The sequence below is a fragment of the Bubalus bubalis genome, chromosome 11 (genome assembly GCF_019923935.1).
Source record: "Bubalus bubalis isolate 160015118507 breed Murrah chromosome 11, NDDB_SH_1, whole genome shotgun sequence".
Taxonomy (NCBI): domain Eukaryota; kingdom Metazoa; phylum Chordata; class Mammalia; order Artiodactyla; family Bovidae; genus Bubalus; species Bubalus bubalis.
The window spans coordinates 90,019,441-90,038,768 of NC_059167.1; the positions used below are offsets into that span (position 1 = coordinate 90,019,441).

Sequence of the window (19,328 nt, forward strand, 5' to 3'; positions counted from 1 at the left end):
GCAGCATTGGTGGCCACCCAGCTGGTGTGATTCTTCGATTCCAGGAGGGCTCCCTACTCTGGGCCTGCATTCCCATCATTCCTCACTTCTTCGGGTTAAGACCCCCTCCTGCAGGCAAGATGCTCAGAGAGGCAGAGCTACAGGGTCCTTAGAGATGATCCAGCCACTGGTTCCCAACTAGACACGTACAGAAGCTGCAGCAGGTTGCCAGGAGCGATTCTGAACATTTTACAAAGCCTACAGGCAATTTTCCATTACCTAGGATGAAGCTCACTAAAACACCAAGGTTTTTCTTCTGCTGTTAATTAGAATTAAATTAACTCTATGTGATCTTCCAGGTGAGCGTAGGTTAATCAGAAGCCCTGATTGGTTGTCGGTGACATCATAGGAATTTCTAGGTCATGGTTGGTGGACAAGATGCTGCCACCAGCATCTGCCGGCCTGTGGTCACTGGCCAAATTGCACCTGTTCAGTACGTGACTGGCCTGGGACACCAGCGCGGAGTGACAGCAGGGTCTCTCAAATTGAGAGAGCTTTGCAGACAGGGGACACCCACAAGGCTTCTTGATGGTGAAAAGTTGGGGAGACTGATTTCAACAGCTGCCTGTAATTAATAAAGAAACCAAGACCTGTATGTTACCTAGTGTGAACATGAGTCGATCAGAACAGAAGATTGTTTTCCAGCAGTAAATGTGCTTAGTTGCTGTTGTGTCCGACTCTTTGTGACTCCATGGGCTGTAGCCCACCAGGCTCCTCTGTTAATGGGATTCTCCAGGCAAGAATACTGGAGTGGGTAGCCATTCCTTTCTCCAAGGGATCTTCCTGACCAAGGGATCGAACCTGGGTCTCCTGCATTGCAGGTGGATTCTTTACCGTCTGAACCACCAGGGAAGCCCCTCCAGCAGTAAGGTGTATAGGAATTCTGGATGGAGATTTTGGTGAACAACTTGAATAAAGGCCTTAAGGTACTCCTGGCTGAGGGAGTGAGCAAAGGTGCTAGGCTATGTGAAGCGTGTGAGATGCCAAATGCAACCCCCCCTACTTTCTTGGGTTCTTGTCCTGTCCTTTTTTCCAGAAGGTGAAAAGATCAACAGATGTGGATTCAAGGCTGGTCTGGGCCAGGCACTGGGCTGGGGAAGATGTGGTAGATAAATCCCAGCTCTGCCTCATGGGCCGACTCTGACTTTCAGTCTCTTTCTCATGATGGCGATGAATCTGATCATCTCTAAGATCCTATTCAGCTTGGAGGGTCTTGTCTTCCTGAGTGGATGCACTCGAGGCCAGCAGGGTAACTTTCTGACTGTATGTCTGACCCTCAGCCTGGCTGGGGAGGGTTTGGGCAGGAGGTGGCAGAGTGGGACATGAAGCCACAGACCCGGATCTGGCCCGGCTTTCCATTTGCACAAGAGCTCCCAGGGAGGCCCAGAGTTGGTGTGGCAGCATGGGACTTACCCTTAGACCAGGCAACAGTCTGCTTCCTGTGTGTGATGGGAGCCATAGAACCAGGGCCCCTCACTCATCTGTCCAATAGTATTTATAGAATACTTCCACTCCATGCCAGGGACTTAGCTAGGAATCCTGGGGCAGCCAAGGCAGATAAGATCCCTCTTATCACAAAGCTTCTTAGTCTAACTGGGGGAGCCAGTAAATAAGTGGGCAAATAAAAGCATCCAGATGCAAGCATGAGTGTGCCTGTGTGGACACTGCCTGGGAGCTGCCCAAGGGCAGAGACCAGGTCACAGGCTCCTGTGTGTCCCTGGAGCCCACTCCCAGGGCTGGCTCAGAATCAGCCCCCACTCAGCAAACATTTGTTGAATTGCTTGGCATGAGAAAGAAAGCATATGGAGATTGCTCAGTCCTTCTGGTTCTATCCACGGTAGAAGCCAGCATGTACACGCAGACATCTCATTTCAATTAAACAACAGTTATCGAGGGCCCATTACACACCAGAAGGACCCCAAGCTCTGAGAATCTAGATGCGAGTACAGTGAGGTCCTGCTCCCTGAGCTCACAACCCAGGGCAGACGCAGGCATTAAGAGCTAACCAGGAGCCACCCAGCGTGCTAGGACGGCGGTGGCTATGTGTGCACCCAGTTCCTACCAGGGCAGCACAGGTGGGCTGGGGAGGGAACACACAGGAGGGAAGGATGAGGAAGGACTCACAGTTTTATACCCAAATCCACACAGATGGATAGATAGACACCCCCAGAGACAAACGCACACAGAAACTCACAGGTGTGTGCCCTGACTGCCTAAGCATGCATGCATACTAAGTCGCTTCAGTTGTGTCCAACTCTGTGCAACCCCATGGACTGTAGCCTGTCAGGCTCCTCTGTCCATGGGATTTTCCAGGCAAGAATCCTGGAGTGGGTTGCAATTTACTTCTCCAGGGGATTTCCCAACCCAGGGATTGAACCTGTATCTCTTACATCTAACCTGCACTGGCAGGCGGGTTCTTTATCTCTAGCGCCACCTGGGAAATGCCTAAGCATGTATAGACATAAATAATGACCCCTGCAGGCTCGGGTGCCACACAGGCCATCATGATTAAGGCCTGTTAGCAGTGCCCCAAACTGGGGAGATGAATGTGTAAGAGAATGGCCTATTGGAGGGGGGTGTGTGGCAGTGGGCACCCTGAGAATCGCCAGACCTTGGCCAGGGGATACTTTGAGGTAGGTGGGGCTATTAGTCTAAACCTGAGAAGTTAGGTTGATTATTGGCTTGCTGTGCATGTCCATCACCAGAGACAGCCAATCAATTACATGCCGGGCCTGACCCCGCAGATCAGAGGACAGAAAGTAGGGAATGTGATAAAAAGTTTCCCTGTTAGTATTTGTGCTTATTGAGGAGTTTGAGCCTGGTTGGGTCAGGGCCAAGAGGTGGAGGAGGGGGAGCTGTACCAGGCTCACATTCCTTCAGGGCAGAACCGTGTACTTTAGAAACTGCCCGCTTCCCCATTTGGGTTGTTTTGTCATTCGGAGCTAACAAATGGGAAGTTTTGGGCACTAACAGCATGGGGCATATGGTAGCCCCTCAGCGAGTGGTCATTTTATCCCCCAGAACTGTGGTAAAAGTTCAGGCCTTTTCAACTGGGGTAAGGGGAACCAGGAAGACAGCCTGGAGGAGGTGGCAGGAAGCTGAAACTGGGGGCATGAGGTCACGCGCCCCCTGTGAACACCAGCTCTCCTCTCCTGCACAGGGCCGGCATTTGTTCGAGTAAGAGATGGAGCCCTCTACCAGAGCTGCCTTCTGCTGAAACTGTAGAGGGTTTCATGTATTCGTTTCATAAGAGATACTATTTCTTTGTAGTAATGATAGCGTTTAGTGTGCTTTCTGCCTGCCAGGCCCTCTTCGATCTGCTTCACGTGCTGTTGTTCAGTCAATAATGCCCAACTCTGCAGCCTCATGGACTGTAGCACATCAGGCTTCCCTGTCCTTCCCCATCTCCCAGAGCTTGCTCAAACTCATGTCCATTGAGTCAGTGATGCCATCCAACCATTTCACCTTCTGTTGCCCCCTTCTCCTGTCCTCAGTCTCTCCCAGCATCAGGGTCTTTCCCAGTGAGATAGCTCTTTGCATCAGGTAGCCAACTACTGGAGCTTCAGCTTCAGTCCTTCCAATGAACATTCAGGGTTGATATCCTTTAGGATGACCTGGTTTGATCTCCTTGAAGTCCAAGGGACTCTCAAAGAGTCTTCTCCAGCACTACAGTTTGAAAGCATCAGTACTTTGGTGCTCAGCCTTCTTTATGGTCCACTCTCACATCTGTACATGTGGAAACTACTGGAAAAACTACAGCTTCATATGTAATAACCACTTTAATCCTCTTAACAATACTATGAAGTAGGGACATTATTATTCCCATTTGACAGATGGAAGAACTGAGTCCCCAAGAGGTTCAGTAAATTGCTCAAGGTCAGGCAGTGAGTCAGTGGTAGCAGCAGGATGGCACTAGAGTCCATTCTCTAACCCCCGGGCTCTGCCACCTTTGTGGGAAGATCTGGTTCTTCCTCCTTCACCCCTCACTGATACAGCATGGGGCCCCGGATAAGCCCCTGCCCCGCTCTGTCTCCCTTTCCTTCTCTGGGAAGCAGAAAGTCTTCTCGCCTGGTGACTTCCCAGAGCCGTTGTAAAGCCAGGCTGACTGTCCATAGCCCTGTACAGGCTGCTCTGGGAGAAAATGGGACCTGGTGCAGCCTTCTGGGGACAGATATTCTGAGCTGGGTGCTCTGCATCTTGCCCCCTGGAGCAGGGCAGGGTGGGCAGTCCTCTCAGCCCCGCCAACAGATCCACAATTGGACTCACAAGCCCCTTGAAATCTCCTCAGAGAGCAGGGATTGGAGAACTAATGAGGGTTCCAGGAGAGAAACCCCTTCCTCTTAAAGTAAACTCATGCAGAGAAAATCATAAACTAAGCATGCAATTTACACCCCGGCCAAGGCCCTCAGAGCTTAAACATATTCTTCTGGGATATTTATGCTACTGCTGCTAAGTCACTCAGTCGTGTCTGACTCTGTGCAACCCCACAGACGGCAGCCCACCAGGCTCCCCCGTCCCTGGGATTCTCCAGGCAAGAACACTGGAGAGGGTTGCCATTTCCTTCTCCAATGCATGAAAGTAAAGTCGCTCAGTCGTGCCCGACTCTTAGCGACCCCATGGACTGCAGCCCACCAGGCTCCTCTGTCCATGGGATTCTCCAGGCAAGAGTACTGGAGTGAGTTGCCATTGCCTTCTATTTATAGTCCTGGAGAATTTAGAATTTTTCTGGGTAATGGGAGCGCTAGTAGATTACAGCTGGTCAGGATCAGCCAAAGACTGGCCTGGGAAAGAGTGGGAACCATGGAACCTTCTGGTGTGGGGCTCCACACTTCCCAGTCTCTCCTCCCTGACCCAGCCTGGGCATGTGGGAGCAGAGAGAAGGGCTAGAGAGGAGCCTCTTCACCAAGGGCCAAATAAGATCTCTCTATGACCTGAATGGGGATGAGGCCAACTGCCTGGGACCCTGATAGTTGAGAAGTGAGCTCCCCTACTTCAAGGCTGCTGCTAAGTCACTTCAGTTGTGTCCGACTCTGTGCGACCCCATAGACAGCAGCCCACCAGGCTCCCCCGTCCCTGGGATTCTCCAGGCAAGAACACTGGAGTGGGTTGCCATTTCCTTCTCCAATGCATGAAAGTGAAAAGTGAAAGTGAAGTCGCTCAGTCGTGTCCGACTCTTAGCAGCCCCACGGACTGCAGCCTACCAGGCTCCTCCATCCATGGGATTTTCCAGGCAAGAGTACTGGAGTGGGGTGCCATTGCCTTCTCCACTTCAAGGCTATCATTTCACAAATGCTGGAAGTGAGGCTCAGAGAGGGGCAGTAACCTATCGAATGTCACACAGCTAGTGGGGCCCAGGTGAGCTCTGGTGTCCTGGCCCATGCATCAGCATTCCCACAGTAAACCTCAGCACAAGACCTGAGAAGTTAGCTGGAGACACTCCTTGGAGGGGAGACGGTGGGAATTCAGCATCCCAGTCTGTGCACCAGAGCAGATATCCCCAACGAGGGTTCCTGAGTAGTGAAGGCATGTCCTGGGGACTCCGAGAGCCCAGATTCCCTTCCCTCACATTCAAGGCTGCCAATGTCCCCCTTTTAAAAATATATTTATTTGACTGCACCGGATCTTAGTTGTGGCATGTGGGATCTAGTTCCCTGACCAGAGATCGAACCTGGGCCCCCTGCATTGGGAGCACAGAGTCTTAACTGCTGGACCACCAGGGAAGTCCCCCAACACCCTTTTGAAATGTCTCCCTTACCCCTCCTTACAACAGACTCCCTCCTCCTGCTACCCCTAGAACATTCCCAGCTCCCATACTCCTCTGCACTCTTGTTCACACCCTTCCCACCTAGACTGCCATTAACCCCACTTCCTTTGATTAACTGAATTCTTCCACCCCTCAAAGCCTCTAAAGTCCCCAGTCTTGGTAGCCCTGTGACTTGCCCTCACTCTGAATGCCTTACTAGAGCTAACAGCCCACCCAAGGAGGTCTGGTGCAGTGGATCCTGTAGAGTGTCACCCAGATACACGATTCAGGATGAAGGCGTGCAGTTTCCTCCCAACTTCAGGAAACTTAGTAGCTCCCAGATGAGTCTCTCTGCAGAAATTGCCTTCCATCAAAGAGCACAGATTCCCCTGAAGTCATGCCCCCTTCCCCAGGGCAGTGGCTACCAATGATTGGTCAGGGGTATGGAGCCTCTGTCTCCCTTTCCCCGGGCAGGACAATTCTAAGGGCCAGCCAGCTCCAGAGCTTACTAGGCTATTGTTGCAACTGTACCAGAGTTCAGTTTCTGTCTGTCCTTCCTCCTTCCCTTTCCCCTCGTAGGGATTGTTCTCAAGAGCCCACTAGTCTCCATTTCAGAGAATGTTTTCCAAGGAAACTGGTTGCCAATGCTAAAAACAGAATGGTTAAGCAGCCAGCTTGGGTTCAAATAGAGATCAACCATAGTTAGCTCCATGACCTGGAATGATGCTGAGGCTCTAGTTCCTATCGCTTGAGGATATTGTGAAGATTAAATGTAATGATGGTACCTGATATTGAGAAAGTGCTTAATACATATTAGCTGTTATTATTTACATTTAACTTCTTTGAGGTTTGGGTAAATGAAAATAGGCTATTGTTATCTGCTTCAGGGGGCTCGTGGTAAGAATCAAATAAGATTGAGACGCAAAGGGTTAAATTTTGTGCCGGTGTGACCTAATAGAGGTTCAGGGATCAAATTCCTTGAGGGCTTTGCCCACTCTAGAGCAGTGGTCTGGAGGCCTGACCCCTCCCGCAACTGGTGAGAATCATTGTATTGCTTTCCTATCAATACTGTAGCAAATTAGCACAGTACTGGCTTCAAACAAAACAAATGTGCTATCTTAACATTTCTGTAGGTTGGAAGTGCGGTATGGGTCTCACAGGACTAAAGTCAAGGTGTCATCTTGCTGTATTCTGTTCTGGTGGCCCTAGGGGAGAATCTATTTTCTGCTCATTTGGATTTTTGGCAAAATTCAGTTCCTAGGGTTGTGGGACTGAGGTCCCCATTTTCTTGCTAGTTGTAAAATGAAGCCTCTGGCTTCTTGTGTGTGTGTGTGTGTGTGTGTGTGTGTGTGTGTGTGTGTGCGTGCGAGCGCTCAGTTGCTCAGTCACGTCTGACTCTTTGTGACCCTATAGACTATAGCTTGCCGGGTTCCTCTGTCCATGGAATTTTCCAGGCAAGAAGACTGGCTTCTAGAGACCACTGCATTCCTTGGCTTGTGGCCCCATTCCTCTGTCTTCAAAGTCAATGCAGGCAGGTGGAGGACTTCTCAAGACTATCTTTTTAGTTATCTTCTACCCTTAAGGACTTACATGATCAATTTGGGCCACCCTAGCTAATCAAAGACACGCTCCATCTCAAAGTCCTTAATCATGACTGCAAAGTCCCTTTTGCCATGTAAGGTAACATATTCACAGGTTTCAGGAATTAGAACATGGAGGGGGGGCAGCGGGGAGGCATTATTCTACCTTCCATAGCCACTCATCATGGGATACCTTCTGACCCAAAATCCCCCTCCTCCTTTATCCAGGGGGAGGACTGTGCAGTTCCCTGTGCGGCGGGGACCTATGGCTCCAACTGCTCGTCTGTCTGTAGCTGTAACAACGGTGGCACCTGCTCCCCAGTTGATGGCTTCTGCACCTGCAAGGAGGGTAATGTGCCTGCTTTCCCATCCCATCCCCTCAGATGTGCACACAGAAGTTGCCCAGGTGGGCTGCCAGCTGCCCACCCACCCACATGCAAAGTCAGGGAGCCTGTATGTCAGGTTCCAGCCAAGGAGACTCATGCCCGGGACTTCAACAGCAGGAATGTAATAAAAGCGATTTGTTACCAGGGTGTTAGAAGAGCTGCAGAGACATGCAAGGGAATGCGAGCAACCCGGAAATTCCTAGCTTCTCTCACAGTTGCTACCACTTCTAGGGTGAGAGGGACGAAGGGAGAAAGTGGAGTTCCCAGAGCCTGTGAGTGAGGGCCACCTGGTAGGGACTGAGACAGGGGCAGAGCAGCTGCAAGATGGTGCTGGAGTACTGAGACAGCCGTCCCCAGAGGCCCTGCTCACAGCAGAGAAAGAAGAGAAGATGCCTGTGCCTCTCCTGCCCCCGCCCTCCTGCCACTGGCCAGGTCTCCCGCTGGCAAGCCCACCTGAGGGCAGCCGCTGGGGTCAGCCCCCTGAGACACAGAACAGGTGAAGAGGGGAAATGGATCTGAGGGGTACAGGCCAGTAAGCAGCCTCAGAATGGGAAACCAGCCTGTTCCCAAGCACAGGGCCCTGCGATAAGCTTCCTGAGTCCACCCTGGGCACAGAGAGGACCCCCACCTCGTTGATGCCCTATTCAGGTAGAACCATCCACCTATAGCAAGAACAGGGAGAACCAGCAGGCAGGAGAGCCAGCTTCTAGCCCCTGTGCTCTCAACAGCCATGCTGTGGTTCCGAGTGGACTCAGCAGGTGGGATGCGTGCTCTACCCAGCTACCAGAGAAGGGGTGGTTTGGGTACATTGTCTTGTACAGAGCCGGGGGAAGTGGGCAGAAAACTGTGCTGACACGTGACAGAGAGGTGACAGCCTTGTTCCTTCCCCTCAGGGTGGCAGGGCCTCGACTGCACCCTGCCGTGTCCCAGCGGGACGTGGGGCCTGAACTGCAACGAGAGCTGCACCTGTGCCAATGGGGCGGCCTGCAGCCCCACAGATGGCTCCTGCTCCTGCACCCCCGGCTGGCTGGGGGGCACCTGCGAACTGCCCTGCCCGGTGAGCGGGGCGGGGAAGGATGGGGGTGACCCAGCAGCCCCTCAGACCTTTTCCCTGTGGTTATTTTGTCCACAGAAGTACAGAGAAGAGCACTGGACCAGCTGATGGAACACCCAGATTTAGATCTCAGCCCCAGTTCTAACCTCTCGGTCCTACTTTCAGCCTCAGCCCTCTCATCTGTAAAATAGTAGATACTGGGGATATGCTGATGTGGAGTCACTTTCCCCAGGGTGCTCTTGATAACCATTATTGACTCTGGCACAGTTACCTGAGCCCAGATGCAACTCCAGAATCCTTCATGACACAGCTGGTACAGGACAGCCCTTCCTAATCCATGAGAGTTGCCAGAGTTGATAATGGCTAAGTTTCTTTCTAACTCCAACAGCCTATAATTTTATGATCAAGGTGTGGGAGGACTAAATCAAGCATTATCCAACAATAACCACCTACACTTACTCCCTGGATCTTAGTCTATGATACAAATAAGTTAAAGTAACTGATGGTCTATTGAATGAGTCCTACAGTCCTGGGTTCCAATCCTGGCTTTGCTTCATCCTAGCTATGTTGCCTGGAGCATGTTACTTCACCTCATCTTTAAATTTTGGATATAATGAAACCATCTCATAGAGTTGTTGTGAAGATTAAGAGAGATGAGTTAAATAAGACTCTTGATAGCTAACGTTTGAGCACACAACAAACATCGATCGCCACCTTCTTACCCAGTAACGAAGAATAAATCATAATCCTTCTTTATATGTGATCAATGTTCTAAAACTGGCAAAGTGCATTTTCATCTCCAATGTTAATTAATGATCATTATAGCTCTCTGAGAAGTAGGAAAGGACTCTCACTTCCCTCCTTCCAAACTGCGTACTTTGCATAATGCAGCCAAGAAAATTTGGGGAATGACTTCATTGAATCCCCAATTATAAAAACGTGCTTTCACTTTGCCCCGGCCCCAGTTTCTCTGCATCCTTGTTGGGTAGCGGCTCAGTTTTGTCATCAAAATCCCACAGAAGCGTGAGAACCTCTGGGGGTCTAGATCTCACCATTTCTGTCTCCACAGGATGGCACATTTGGGCTGAACTGCAGTGAACGGTGTGACTGCAGCCATGCCGATGGCTGCGACCCCGTCACAGGCCACTGCTGCTGCCTGGCCGGGTGGACAGGTAACCCCCTCAACCGCGCCACCTTCCAGCTCCTGGGAAACTGAGCTTTTGGTGTTCTGCTGCCTTTTCTTGACTTTTCCTTCTTTTCTCCTTCACTTTCTCTTTTGATTTCCTAGGAATGCATCTTTCCTTTATCTCCTCTGGGCTTCCGTTCTCCATTCCATTCAAATTAACAAACGTTAATTGAACACCTGTTTTGTACTGGCTCTTTTCTAAGGGCTGGGGACAGACCAGTTTTTAACAAGTCAGACAAAAGTGTGGGTGCTCAGTCTGTGCTTACAGAGGATATGGTGGAGACAGACAAGAAACTTTCGCCTTCGCCCAGGCTTAGACTCCTGGTCCCTACATGTGACCTGGCAGTCCACCCCCTAAATATACTGCAAATCCATCCATCTTTCGCCAGCCACTGCCACTCTGCTTGTACACTGAGCACCACCCCTCACCCGGCACTGCCTCGGCCTCCTTCTTGTCTCTGGGCCTCCCCTTTTGTCCAGCTGCCCCTACTCTGAACATGGTGACCAGATCCGTTCATGTCACATTGAGCCTCAGAATGCCTCAATGGCATCCCATGGCATTTATCCAAATGCCTTCCAGTGACCTGGGGCCCACGTGGTCTGGCCCTTCCTAACTCCTCCACCTCTCTTATGCCCCCTCCCATCACTCACTTTACTTCAGCCACGTGGGCCAACTGTCTCCCTGACTCCAGGCATCAAATGTGCATTCCCTCTGCCTGGATCACTCTTTCTCCTTCTCTTTACCTGATAATACCATCTCATCCATCATATTTCAACTTAAAGATGACTTCCTCTGAGAAGGCTCTATGCTCGGATACCACCACCTCTGCAACCTGGCCAAGATTATGAAAGAACTCCTTTAATTAATTCTCAGAATACCCTACAGTATTTTAATTCTCAGAATACCCTAACAGCAGTACTTACTTCAATTGTCACTGAACTCTGATTGAGTAACTATTTGTTTATTATCTGCCTTCCACATTGACCATCAGTTCTGTGCAGGCAGGGACCAATCCGCCTTGTTCTCCACTGTATCCAGTGACTGTCACACACGGAGAAATGGTTAAGGACACAGAGCTGGAGCCAGGCCACCTTGGGCAAGTCCTTTAACCTCTCAGGGCCTGAATTTTCCATCCATAAGATGCAGATAATAATCCTTATAACTACAGGGTCCTTTGGAAGTTTAGATGAGTTAATACCTGTAAGTGCTAACAGTACCTGGCACAATAGTAGGTGTTCAGTAAGTGTAAGCCACAAACACAATATTAACAACATGTTGCATGAATGAACCCACTGGCCATTCCCAAAGTGGTGGACAGCAAGGAGTGAAAAATACAGGCGTGGCTGGCAGGCTATGTCCTCAGATAAGAATTCACACCAGGCTGCTCAGCAACCTCTTTTCTCCACAACCAAAGTCAAGAACTGGGGGCATTGCTTCCTCTGTAGCATCTTCAATCTGACCCCCTTGTCCTGCCCCTTAGTACAAAGCTAGACTCCACCCTGGTTACCAACACCCTACACTCTTAGCTGGAGTCAAATGGAAATCCACTTTAATTTTTCATTGCCTTAATTTTGAGTGAACTGATAAGATTTTAATGACATCTGGTGCTTAAAAATTCTGTCTGTGATGGACAACCTTTCAGCAAGGTCTCTGCTGTTCTAAAACTAATTTCCCCAAACATGGTCCTGAAGTCATTTCAAAGGAGCAATTGATGTCCTGAAATTTGTTCAAGTAAAAGAAAACCAAGGAAAGATAGGGAGGGCTTGGGGTACAGGCCCCAGCCTCCTACTCAGCGAGCCCTCCCCACCTACCCCTGACCACCTAGCCCCTGGCATACTGCTCGTCCCTTGAGTCAACACTTTTTAGAAATTATCATCGTTTTGGCTGCCCTGGGTCTTCATTGCTGTGTGTGGACTCCTCTTTGCAGCGTGTGAACTCTCTGTTGCAGCACAGGCTTTCTCTAGTTGTGACGCGTGGGCTTAGTTGCCCTGCAGCATGTGGGATCTTAGTTCCCCGGCCAGGGGCCAAACCTCCCACGTCCCCTGCATTGCAAGCTGGGTTCCTAACCACTGGCCCACCGGGACGTCCCTCAACACTTGTTTTTCTTTGTTTTAAGCAAGTGCATGTCTTCTCCCCTCACCCACAGGCTTCTTGACTACCATGATGTCTAATTCACCTTGCCTTGTACATAGTAGCTGCTAATTCAATGTTTATTGAAATAAGTTGAAAGAAACTGGCCTGTAACCATATATGGATTTTCGCCTTGAAGTGAGGAGACCTTGATGATGATCTGCTCCTATCTCCTCCTGCTACACAGGAGGAAAAGGAGCTGTCCAAGGTCTCAGGACATTACTGCCAACAGGAGGCACAGGATCGCACTGTAAAGGGGAACCATTTCTTCATTCAACTAGCATTTATTGACCCAAACCATCACCAAGTCTTTATTTGGCAGCTACCATGTGGCTGGCCCTGAACTAGGCCCAGGAGTAAATGGCAGAATTCAATAATAGTAATAGACCCTGGGCACCTATTGTGTGCCAGACACTGTCCTGGGTGCTAGAGATGCAGAAATGATGATGATGGTTTCCCTGCCTATTGGGAGGACCTGGATAAAGAGTCAGAAGTGTCAATAAACCATGATCCCTGTCTCCCCAGGGCACATACATGAACTATTCAAATGATAGGTAGGGACAAAGCTGTATGCCACTATCAAATATATGCTTGAATCCCTGGGCAGACATCCAGGAAGGTTTCCTGGATGAGGAGGACCTAAAATAGTGCATGAAGAATGTGGGCTGCTGAGTTGCTACTGGCCTTGTGATGTGAACTAGAGGTCACAATACATGGATTCTTAGTCTAGCTGCCCCCATCAATATAGATGTGTAGACAGCCCTGAAAAACAAAACCTCAGATTCTCTAAGGTAAAAAGGAGAGGGCCCCCAAGGGACATTATTATCCCCAGACAGGGCCTGGAGAAGGCAGCTGACTGAAGACACCACGCCTCTTCAGAAGCTGTAGTTCTGAGAGCGCCTCCCTTTAGGCCAAGGCCAGCCGCGCTGACCGCTCCAGTGCAACTGACCTTTAGATTCTTCTCTCCACTTAGGTGCCAATGTCTGACGTTCCAAGGAGGTCTTAGGACATAAAAGAACCTCAAACAAGAGCCTCACCCATGGCACCAGACCTAGAGTAGAATAATTGGCAGACCCAGAACCCAGTGGGCCCTTGCAGCCATCTGCAATCTGAGCATAATCACCTTACACCTTTGATTCTTAATCTCCAAAAAAAAAGGGGACACATTTTTGACATGAAAACATTTTGAGGATCCCAGACAGGAGAGTAGCTATATTTCTAATGTCTACTGATTTGGGGAAAACATGAGAGTGACCGGCTGCCATGAGTACAGGGGTACTTTTGCATGCATTGTTTTATTAATCGCAGTAATATCAAGTCATAGTGTTAGGAAAGAGCTGTATCTGCGTGTGATGCACGTGCCTTGGGCAGCCTAACAAAGAGCGCTTGATGCACAGGTGGGATCAGAGGCCCCTGTCCGATAGTGGAACTCTGCCTTAGTCCAGTGCGCCTCCAGAGAGCAGCAGGGCCCCTCGGCCTGCAGTCCGAATCTCACATTTTCAACATCCACAGGCACAAGAATTCCTTGAGGCACATCATGGCTTTTGATTTTGGGGTTTTTTTCTTTTAATATTTATTTATTTTTAATTGATTGATGATTGCTTTACAATATTGGTTTCATTTCTGTCATACATCAACATGAATTAACCATAGGTGTACATATGTCCCCTCCCTCTTTTTTTTTTTTTAAATTTTATTTTATTTTTAAACTTTACATAATTGTATTAGTTTTGCCAAATATTCAAATAAATCCGCCACAGGTATACATGTGTTCCCCATCCTGAACCCTCCTCCCTCCTCCCTCCCCATACCATCCCTCTGGGTCCTCCCAGTGCACCAGCCCCAAGCATCCAGTATCGTGCATCGAACCTGGACTGGCAACTCATTTCATACATGATATTTTACATGTTTCAATGCCATTCTCCCAAATCTTCCCACCCTCTCCCTCTCCCACAGAGTCCATAAGACTGTTTTATACATCAGTGTCTCTTTTGCTGTCTCGTACACAGGGTTATTGTTACCATCTTTCTAAATTCCATATATACGCGTTAGTATACTGTATTGGTGTTTTTCTTTCTGGCTTACTTCACTCTGTATAATAGGCTCCAGTTTCATCCACCTCATTAGAACTGATTCAAATGTATTCTTTTTAATGGCTGAATAATACTCCATTGTGTATATGTACCACAGCTTTCTTATCCATTCATCTGCTGATGGACATCTAGGTTGCTTCCATGTCCTGGCTATTATAAACAGTGCTGCGATGAACATTGGGGTACACGTGTCTCTTTCCCTTCTGGTTTCCTCAGTGTGTATGCCCAGCAGTGGGAGTGCTGGATCATAAGGCAGTTCTATTTCCAGTTTTTTAAGGAATCTCCACACTGTTCTCCATAGTGGCTGTACTAGTTTGCATTCCCACCAACAGTGTAAGAGGGTTCCTTTTTCTCCACACCCTCTCCAGCATTTATTACTTGTAGACTTTTGGATCGCAGCCATTCTGACTGGTGTGAAATGGTACCTCATGTCCCCTCCCTCTTGAATCTTCCTCCCACCTCCCACCTTTTCCCACCCTCTAGGTTATTACAGAGCCCCAGTTTGAGTTCCCTGAGTCATATGGCAAATTCCCATTGGCTATCTGTTGACATATGTTCATGTATATGCATCCATGCTGCTCTCTCCATTTATCTCAAACAGCGTTGTTGTTTTTTCCTGCCCCAGGTTGCCCTTCAGTCCATTCATGCTATTTGCCACCTCTTGTGAACCTGAAACTCCACTGGGAGAGACCTCCATTGCCGAGTGAAATGTGACCACCAGATTCTCACTGGCATTTCCTGGGAGAATCTCCCCCCACCCACTTCCCTCCATTGTTCAGTCGCTCAGTTATGTCCAACTCTCTGCGACCCCACGCCAGGCTTCCCTATCCTTCACTATCTCCCGGAGTTTACACAAACTCATGTTCATTGAGTTGGTGATGCCATCCAACCATTTCATCCTCTGTTGCCCCCTTCTCCTCCTGCCCACAATCTTTCCCAGCATCAGGGTCCCTCCATACAGAGGCCAGTTTTCTGCAGAGTGGCATCAGAAGCCCCCACCCTGCTGTAGAATTGAGCTGTCACAGGAGGAGAGCCCAGGGAGGGATAGGGAGCCGGGCTGGGCGGAAGCGCTGGAGGGGAATACAGCCAGTTGATTCCCTCTCCCCCACTCTCTGCCTCTGTTCTGCCCTCTCCCCTTTCCTGCCAGCCCAGGTGGGCTTGTACATTCCAGCCTGCCTCTAAATTGGTCCCACCGCTCTCCTGCTGCTGCTAGGGCCGACTCTGTTCACTGAGCCTGAATGTCTTCCTCCCACTTCTTTCTCTTTCTCATGATCCCTGTCCTTATATCAAGGCAGACATGCTTTTTAAACTAATTCTGCTCCTCTCTGAGCCTCTGATATTCACCTTCCATGGCCAAGTTGGTCTCCGGGGCCCCCATGGTCCATTCACCTTGTGCATGTCGGACTAGCAGCCTTTCTGCCTGGGAGGAAGCCCCTCCACAGAGCTGGGTATCCAGCCTCAGGCCTTTTAAAATTCCTTCTCAGCCTGCAGGCTGTAATCACCCCCAACATATATTTCCTTTTTCTCAACTCAAAAAGATTGTGTAGGCCTTGTTCTTCTTTCTGACAGATTCCATCCATTCCCCCTTAGGCCACTGTTTGTCAAACTGAAGGTCATTAAATCAATTTGTTGGGTCACAACTAGCTTTTTTTTTTTTTTTTCTTAATGAAATAGAATACATCATAGTGCAGAGAAAATATCAGATTGCATCATAGTCAGTGACAGTAAATGTCATTTGCAGAGCACTGGTTTCTATTATTCATATGTATGCACATTTGATATAAAATACATATTACACTGAGGACTATGGTCAAAAGAATCTGAACTCCCACTCTCTGGGCCACTGCCCAGGGGCTGGTTGGCTGGGGCCCTGCAAGGACCAATGGCCCCTGGACTAACATGGGTGAGCATGTAACTCACTCCTAGCTCGTTTAGCACCCCCATCATGGCACTTACTTGCTCCACTAACCTTTGTTGTTCAGTCACTCAGTTGTGTCTGACTCTTTGTGACCCCATGGACTGCAGCACGTCACTAACCTTGGATTTCAGCTAAGATGTCAAAGGCAAAGGAGGCCTTTCATGATCTGACCCCTTCTGATTCCCACAACCTCATCTTTTGCTGTATCCCATCGAGTACTTTATGCTCCAACACACTACGCTATATTATCCTTCAAGGCATGATTCTCTCTCTCGCCTCCTGCTCTTTGCACATAGGATTTCCTTTACCTGTCAATTCTTACTTGGTCTTCAGGACTTATACTTCAGTCATTCGCCTCTTCCTAGAAGCCCTCCCTGCCCATCCAGGCCTCTGTTTGTTCCTCCACATTTCCAGATGTGCTCGCCTCTCCAGCCCACCCCACACCCCTTTCTTAGTGCACCCTCCCCATCATTCTTCCTTTCACCCTCACCCTCACCACTGACCGAGTCTGTCTGGCCCACAGGCATCCACTGCGACAGCACGTGTCCCCCTGGACGCTGGGGCCCCAACTGCTCTGTGTCCTGCAGCTGCGAGAATGGCGGTTCCTGCTCCCCGGAGGATGGGAGCTGCGAGTGTGCCCCGGGCTTCCGAGGACCCCTGTGCCAGAGAGGTAAGGCTGGCCCCCACCCCAAAGACCTTGGACAGCTCTTCCTCCTTACTCCTTCCCAGCTGCAGAGAGGCTGGGCTTACAGAGTTTGGCCCCCATCAAATCCCTTCCTCTAATCCCCTTTCTCCCAACCTTTTCTGTCCCCAAGTTCAGGGCCCAGCCTGACTCCCCTGTAGAAATAGGACCACCCCCACTCCTCCCTATAGAAAGGAACAGGCCCTCCGAGGTGTGGGTGGATGCAACTCTCCCGGTACTTTTGAGAAGCCTCTCTTCTACACTGTGGGGGACTGGACAGGTAGCCAGGCTGGCTGGTGCCCCTTGAGCTGCTGACCACCATCTCCCCTTCACCCCCAGTCTGTGCCCCCGGGTTCTATGGCCATGGCTGCACCCAGCCGTGTCCCCTCTGCGTGCACAGCAGCGGGCCCTGCCACCACATCAGTGGCATCTGCGAGTGCCTCCCTGGATTCTCTGGAGCCCTTTGCAATCAAGGTACTCTCTCCAGGGGTGGGGAGAGGGGTGTTCAGGGAGGGGGGGCAGGGAGACGAGGAATCCTGGGAGGGGAGTAGAAGGGAAGAAAGGTTCAGGATTCTCATCAGGCTCTGTGGAGGCAGTTCCTCGGCTCTTCAGGGTTTGTTGTTGTTGTTCAGTCGCTAAGTCATGTCCGACTCTTTGTGACCCTACGGACTGCAGCACACCAGGCTTCCCTGTCCTTCACTGTCTCCCGGAGTTTGCTCAAATTCATGTCTGTTGGGTTGGTGATGCCATCCAACCATCTCATTCTCTGCCATCCTCTTCTCCTTTTGCCTTCAATCTTTCCCAGCATCAGGATATTTTTCAGTGAGTCAGCTTTGGGGGGCTTAGAGCTACCTTAATAAGAATTGGATATCACGGGCCATGAGAAAAAGCCATTATGCAATTGAAAGAACAGGCTCAGAGAGGGTAAAATACTTCTCCATGGTCTCATGGCTAGCAAGAAGCAGAAGTGACGTGAAGTCACTCAGTCGTGTCCGACTCTTTGCGACCCTGTGGACTATAGCCTACCAGGCTCTTCCGTCCATGGGATTTTCCAAGCAAGAGTACTGGAGTGGGTTGCCATTTCCTTCTCCAGGGGATCTTCCCAACCCAGGGATCAAACCCAGGTCTTCCCCACTGTAGGCAGACACTTTACCGTCTGAGCCACTAGGGAAGTCCAGCAAGTAGCAGAGGTGAGAATCAAATTCTGACTCCAAAGCCCAGTCTAAACAGATGAAAAATGAAACAAGCATAGCTGAGGTCCGCATACAAAGTGGCCGCAAATGGCTAGTCCTGCATGTCAAGTGGGAAAGGCAGAGAAGGCTGTGGGAGCTCAGAGGAGATGGTTCTGGCTTCGCTGGAGATGGCAACTTCCCAGCCCTTCTCTCCTCACACTCAAGCCAACATCACTAATCCCCCACTACACGCTTTCATGTCTCAGCTGCGGAATTCACAGCACCCACTCCAGCCAACCTCTTCCACTCATTGGGAGTTGAAAGGGGAGTTAAGCTTATTGCACTGATCTGCGGTTAAAAAAAGCCGTAATTTGTGTCGTATGCAAATTTCCATGATGTGGATATTCCCACCGTGGCTGATTTGAAGGTACTAGTGGTTTAACCAGTTGTGAAATTCCTGAGTATTTAACAACCAGGCTGAAGGCAGAAGCTGGCTGCAGTGCCCATCATGACTTATTGCTGTCCCTGGCTTAGTTAGGCCAAGTCAGGGTGGATATGGGGGACAGCTCCATCCCGTGCTGGATTTCAACTGGAACTTAGCCTAAAAGACAGATGGAAGAAAAGCATTGTGGGTGGAGGAACCAACCTGGGCAAAGCACAGAGGGGTGGATCTGTGACTGTCCAGCCGTAGGAAGTGACAGGAGGATTCAGGGGCTGTGGGTGGCAAAGGGGACTGGGAAGGTCGTCTGGGGACTCCTGAAACGTTCTGAAGACAAGGATGCAGAATTTGTACTTTAACCTGTAAGGAGCGAAGAGATCTTTGTCTAAGGTAACCTTAGAATTAAAAGCAACTTCAAGGTCATCTATGAAAGAGTTTCATCTGGCTTCTGCTTAAATACTTCCTTTGAGAGCTCACTGCTTCCCAGGGGACTGAATCCTTTTGATGAATAATGACCACTGAGCTCGGCTATTTTTGTAAGCGTGTGGGCCGTTAATATGTATGAGTGGGAAGTTTACTCCATGATGCTTTGAGGTCATGAGAAGTTTGGAACCCCACAGGAAATGTATGTGACAGTTTCATTTGCTTGCATCCCTCCTAGGACAGTTTAATCATAACCTGACACGTTGAGGTTTACTTATTAAACATCAGAGACCAAGCCGTCAATACAGATAGACTGGGTCTAAATTAGGACCTAAGCAGCTCGAGGAGTAACTCTCAGATCCTGCAATGTCTGATTTATCGCCCGCTGGCCTAATGAGTATTTTCCACATATAGATCTAATAGAGTTTGCTATTAATGGCAACTGCCCTGGTTAAGTCTCAAACCTTGTAAAAAATTGAACT

The 19,328-nt window shown here is 49.6% G+C and overlaps 1 protein-coding gene across 10 annotated transcripts in view; it reads left to right on the top strand.

Annotated features, from left to right (window-relative positions):
* Positions 1-19,328, top strand: part of MEGF11 (multiple EGF like domains 11) — a 315,087-nt gene that overhangs the window by 272,436 nt on the left and 23,323 nt on the right. For all 10 annotated transcript variants that reach the window (XM_044925410.1, XM_044925405.1, XM_044925408.2 and 7 more), the window contains exons 11-15: positions 7,591-7,711; positions 8,642-8,805; positions 9,872-9,974; positions 16,654-16,800; positions 17,152-17,286. In XM_044925410.1, coding sequence (XP_044781345.1) covers positions 7,591-7,711; positions 8,642-8,805; positions 9,872-9,974; positions 16,654-16,800; positions 17,152-17,286 — 670 coding nt within the window. The remainder of the gene's footprint in view (positions 1-7,590; positions 7,712-8,641; positions 8,806-9,871; positions 9,975-16,653; positions 16,801-17,151; positions 17,287-19,328) is intronic.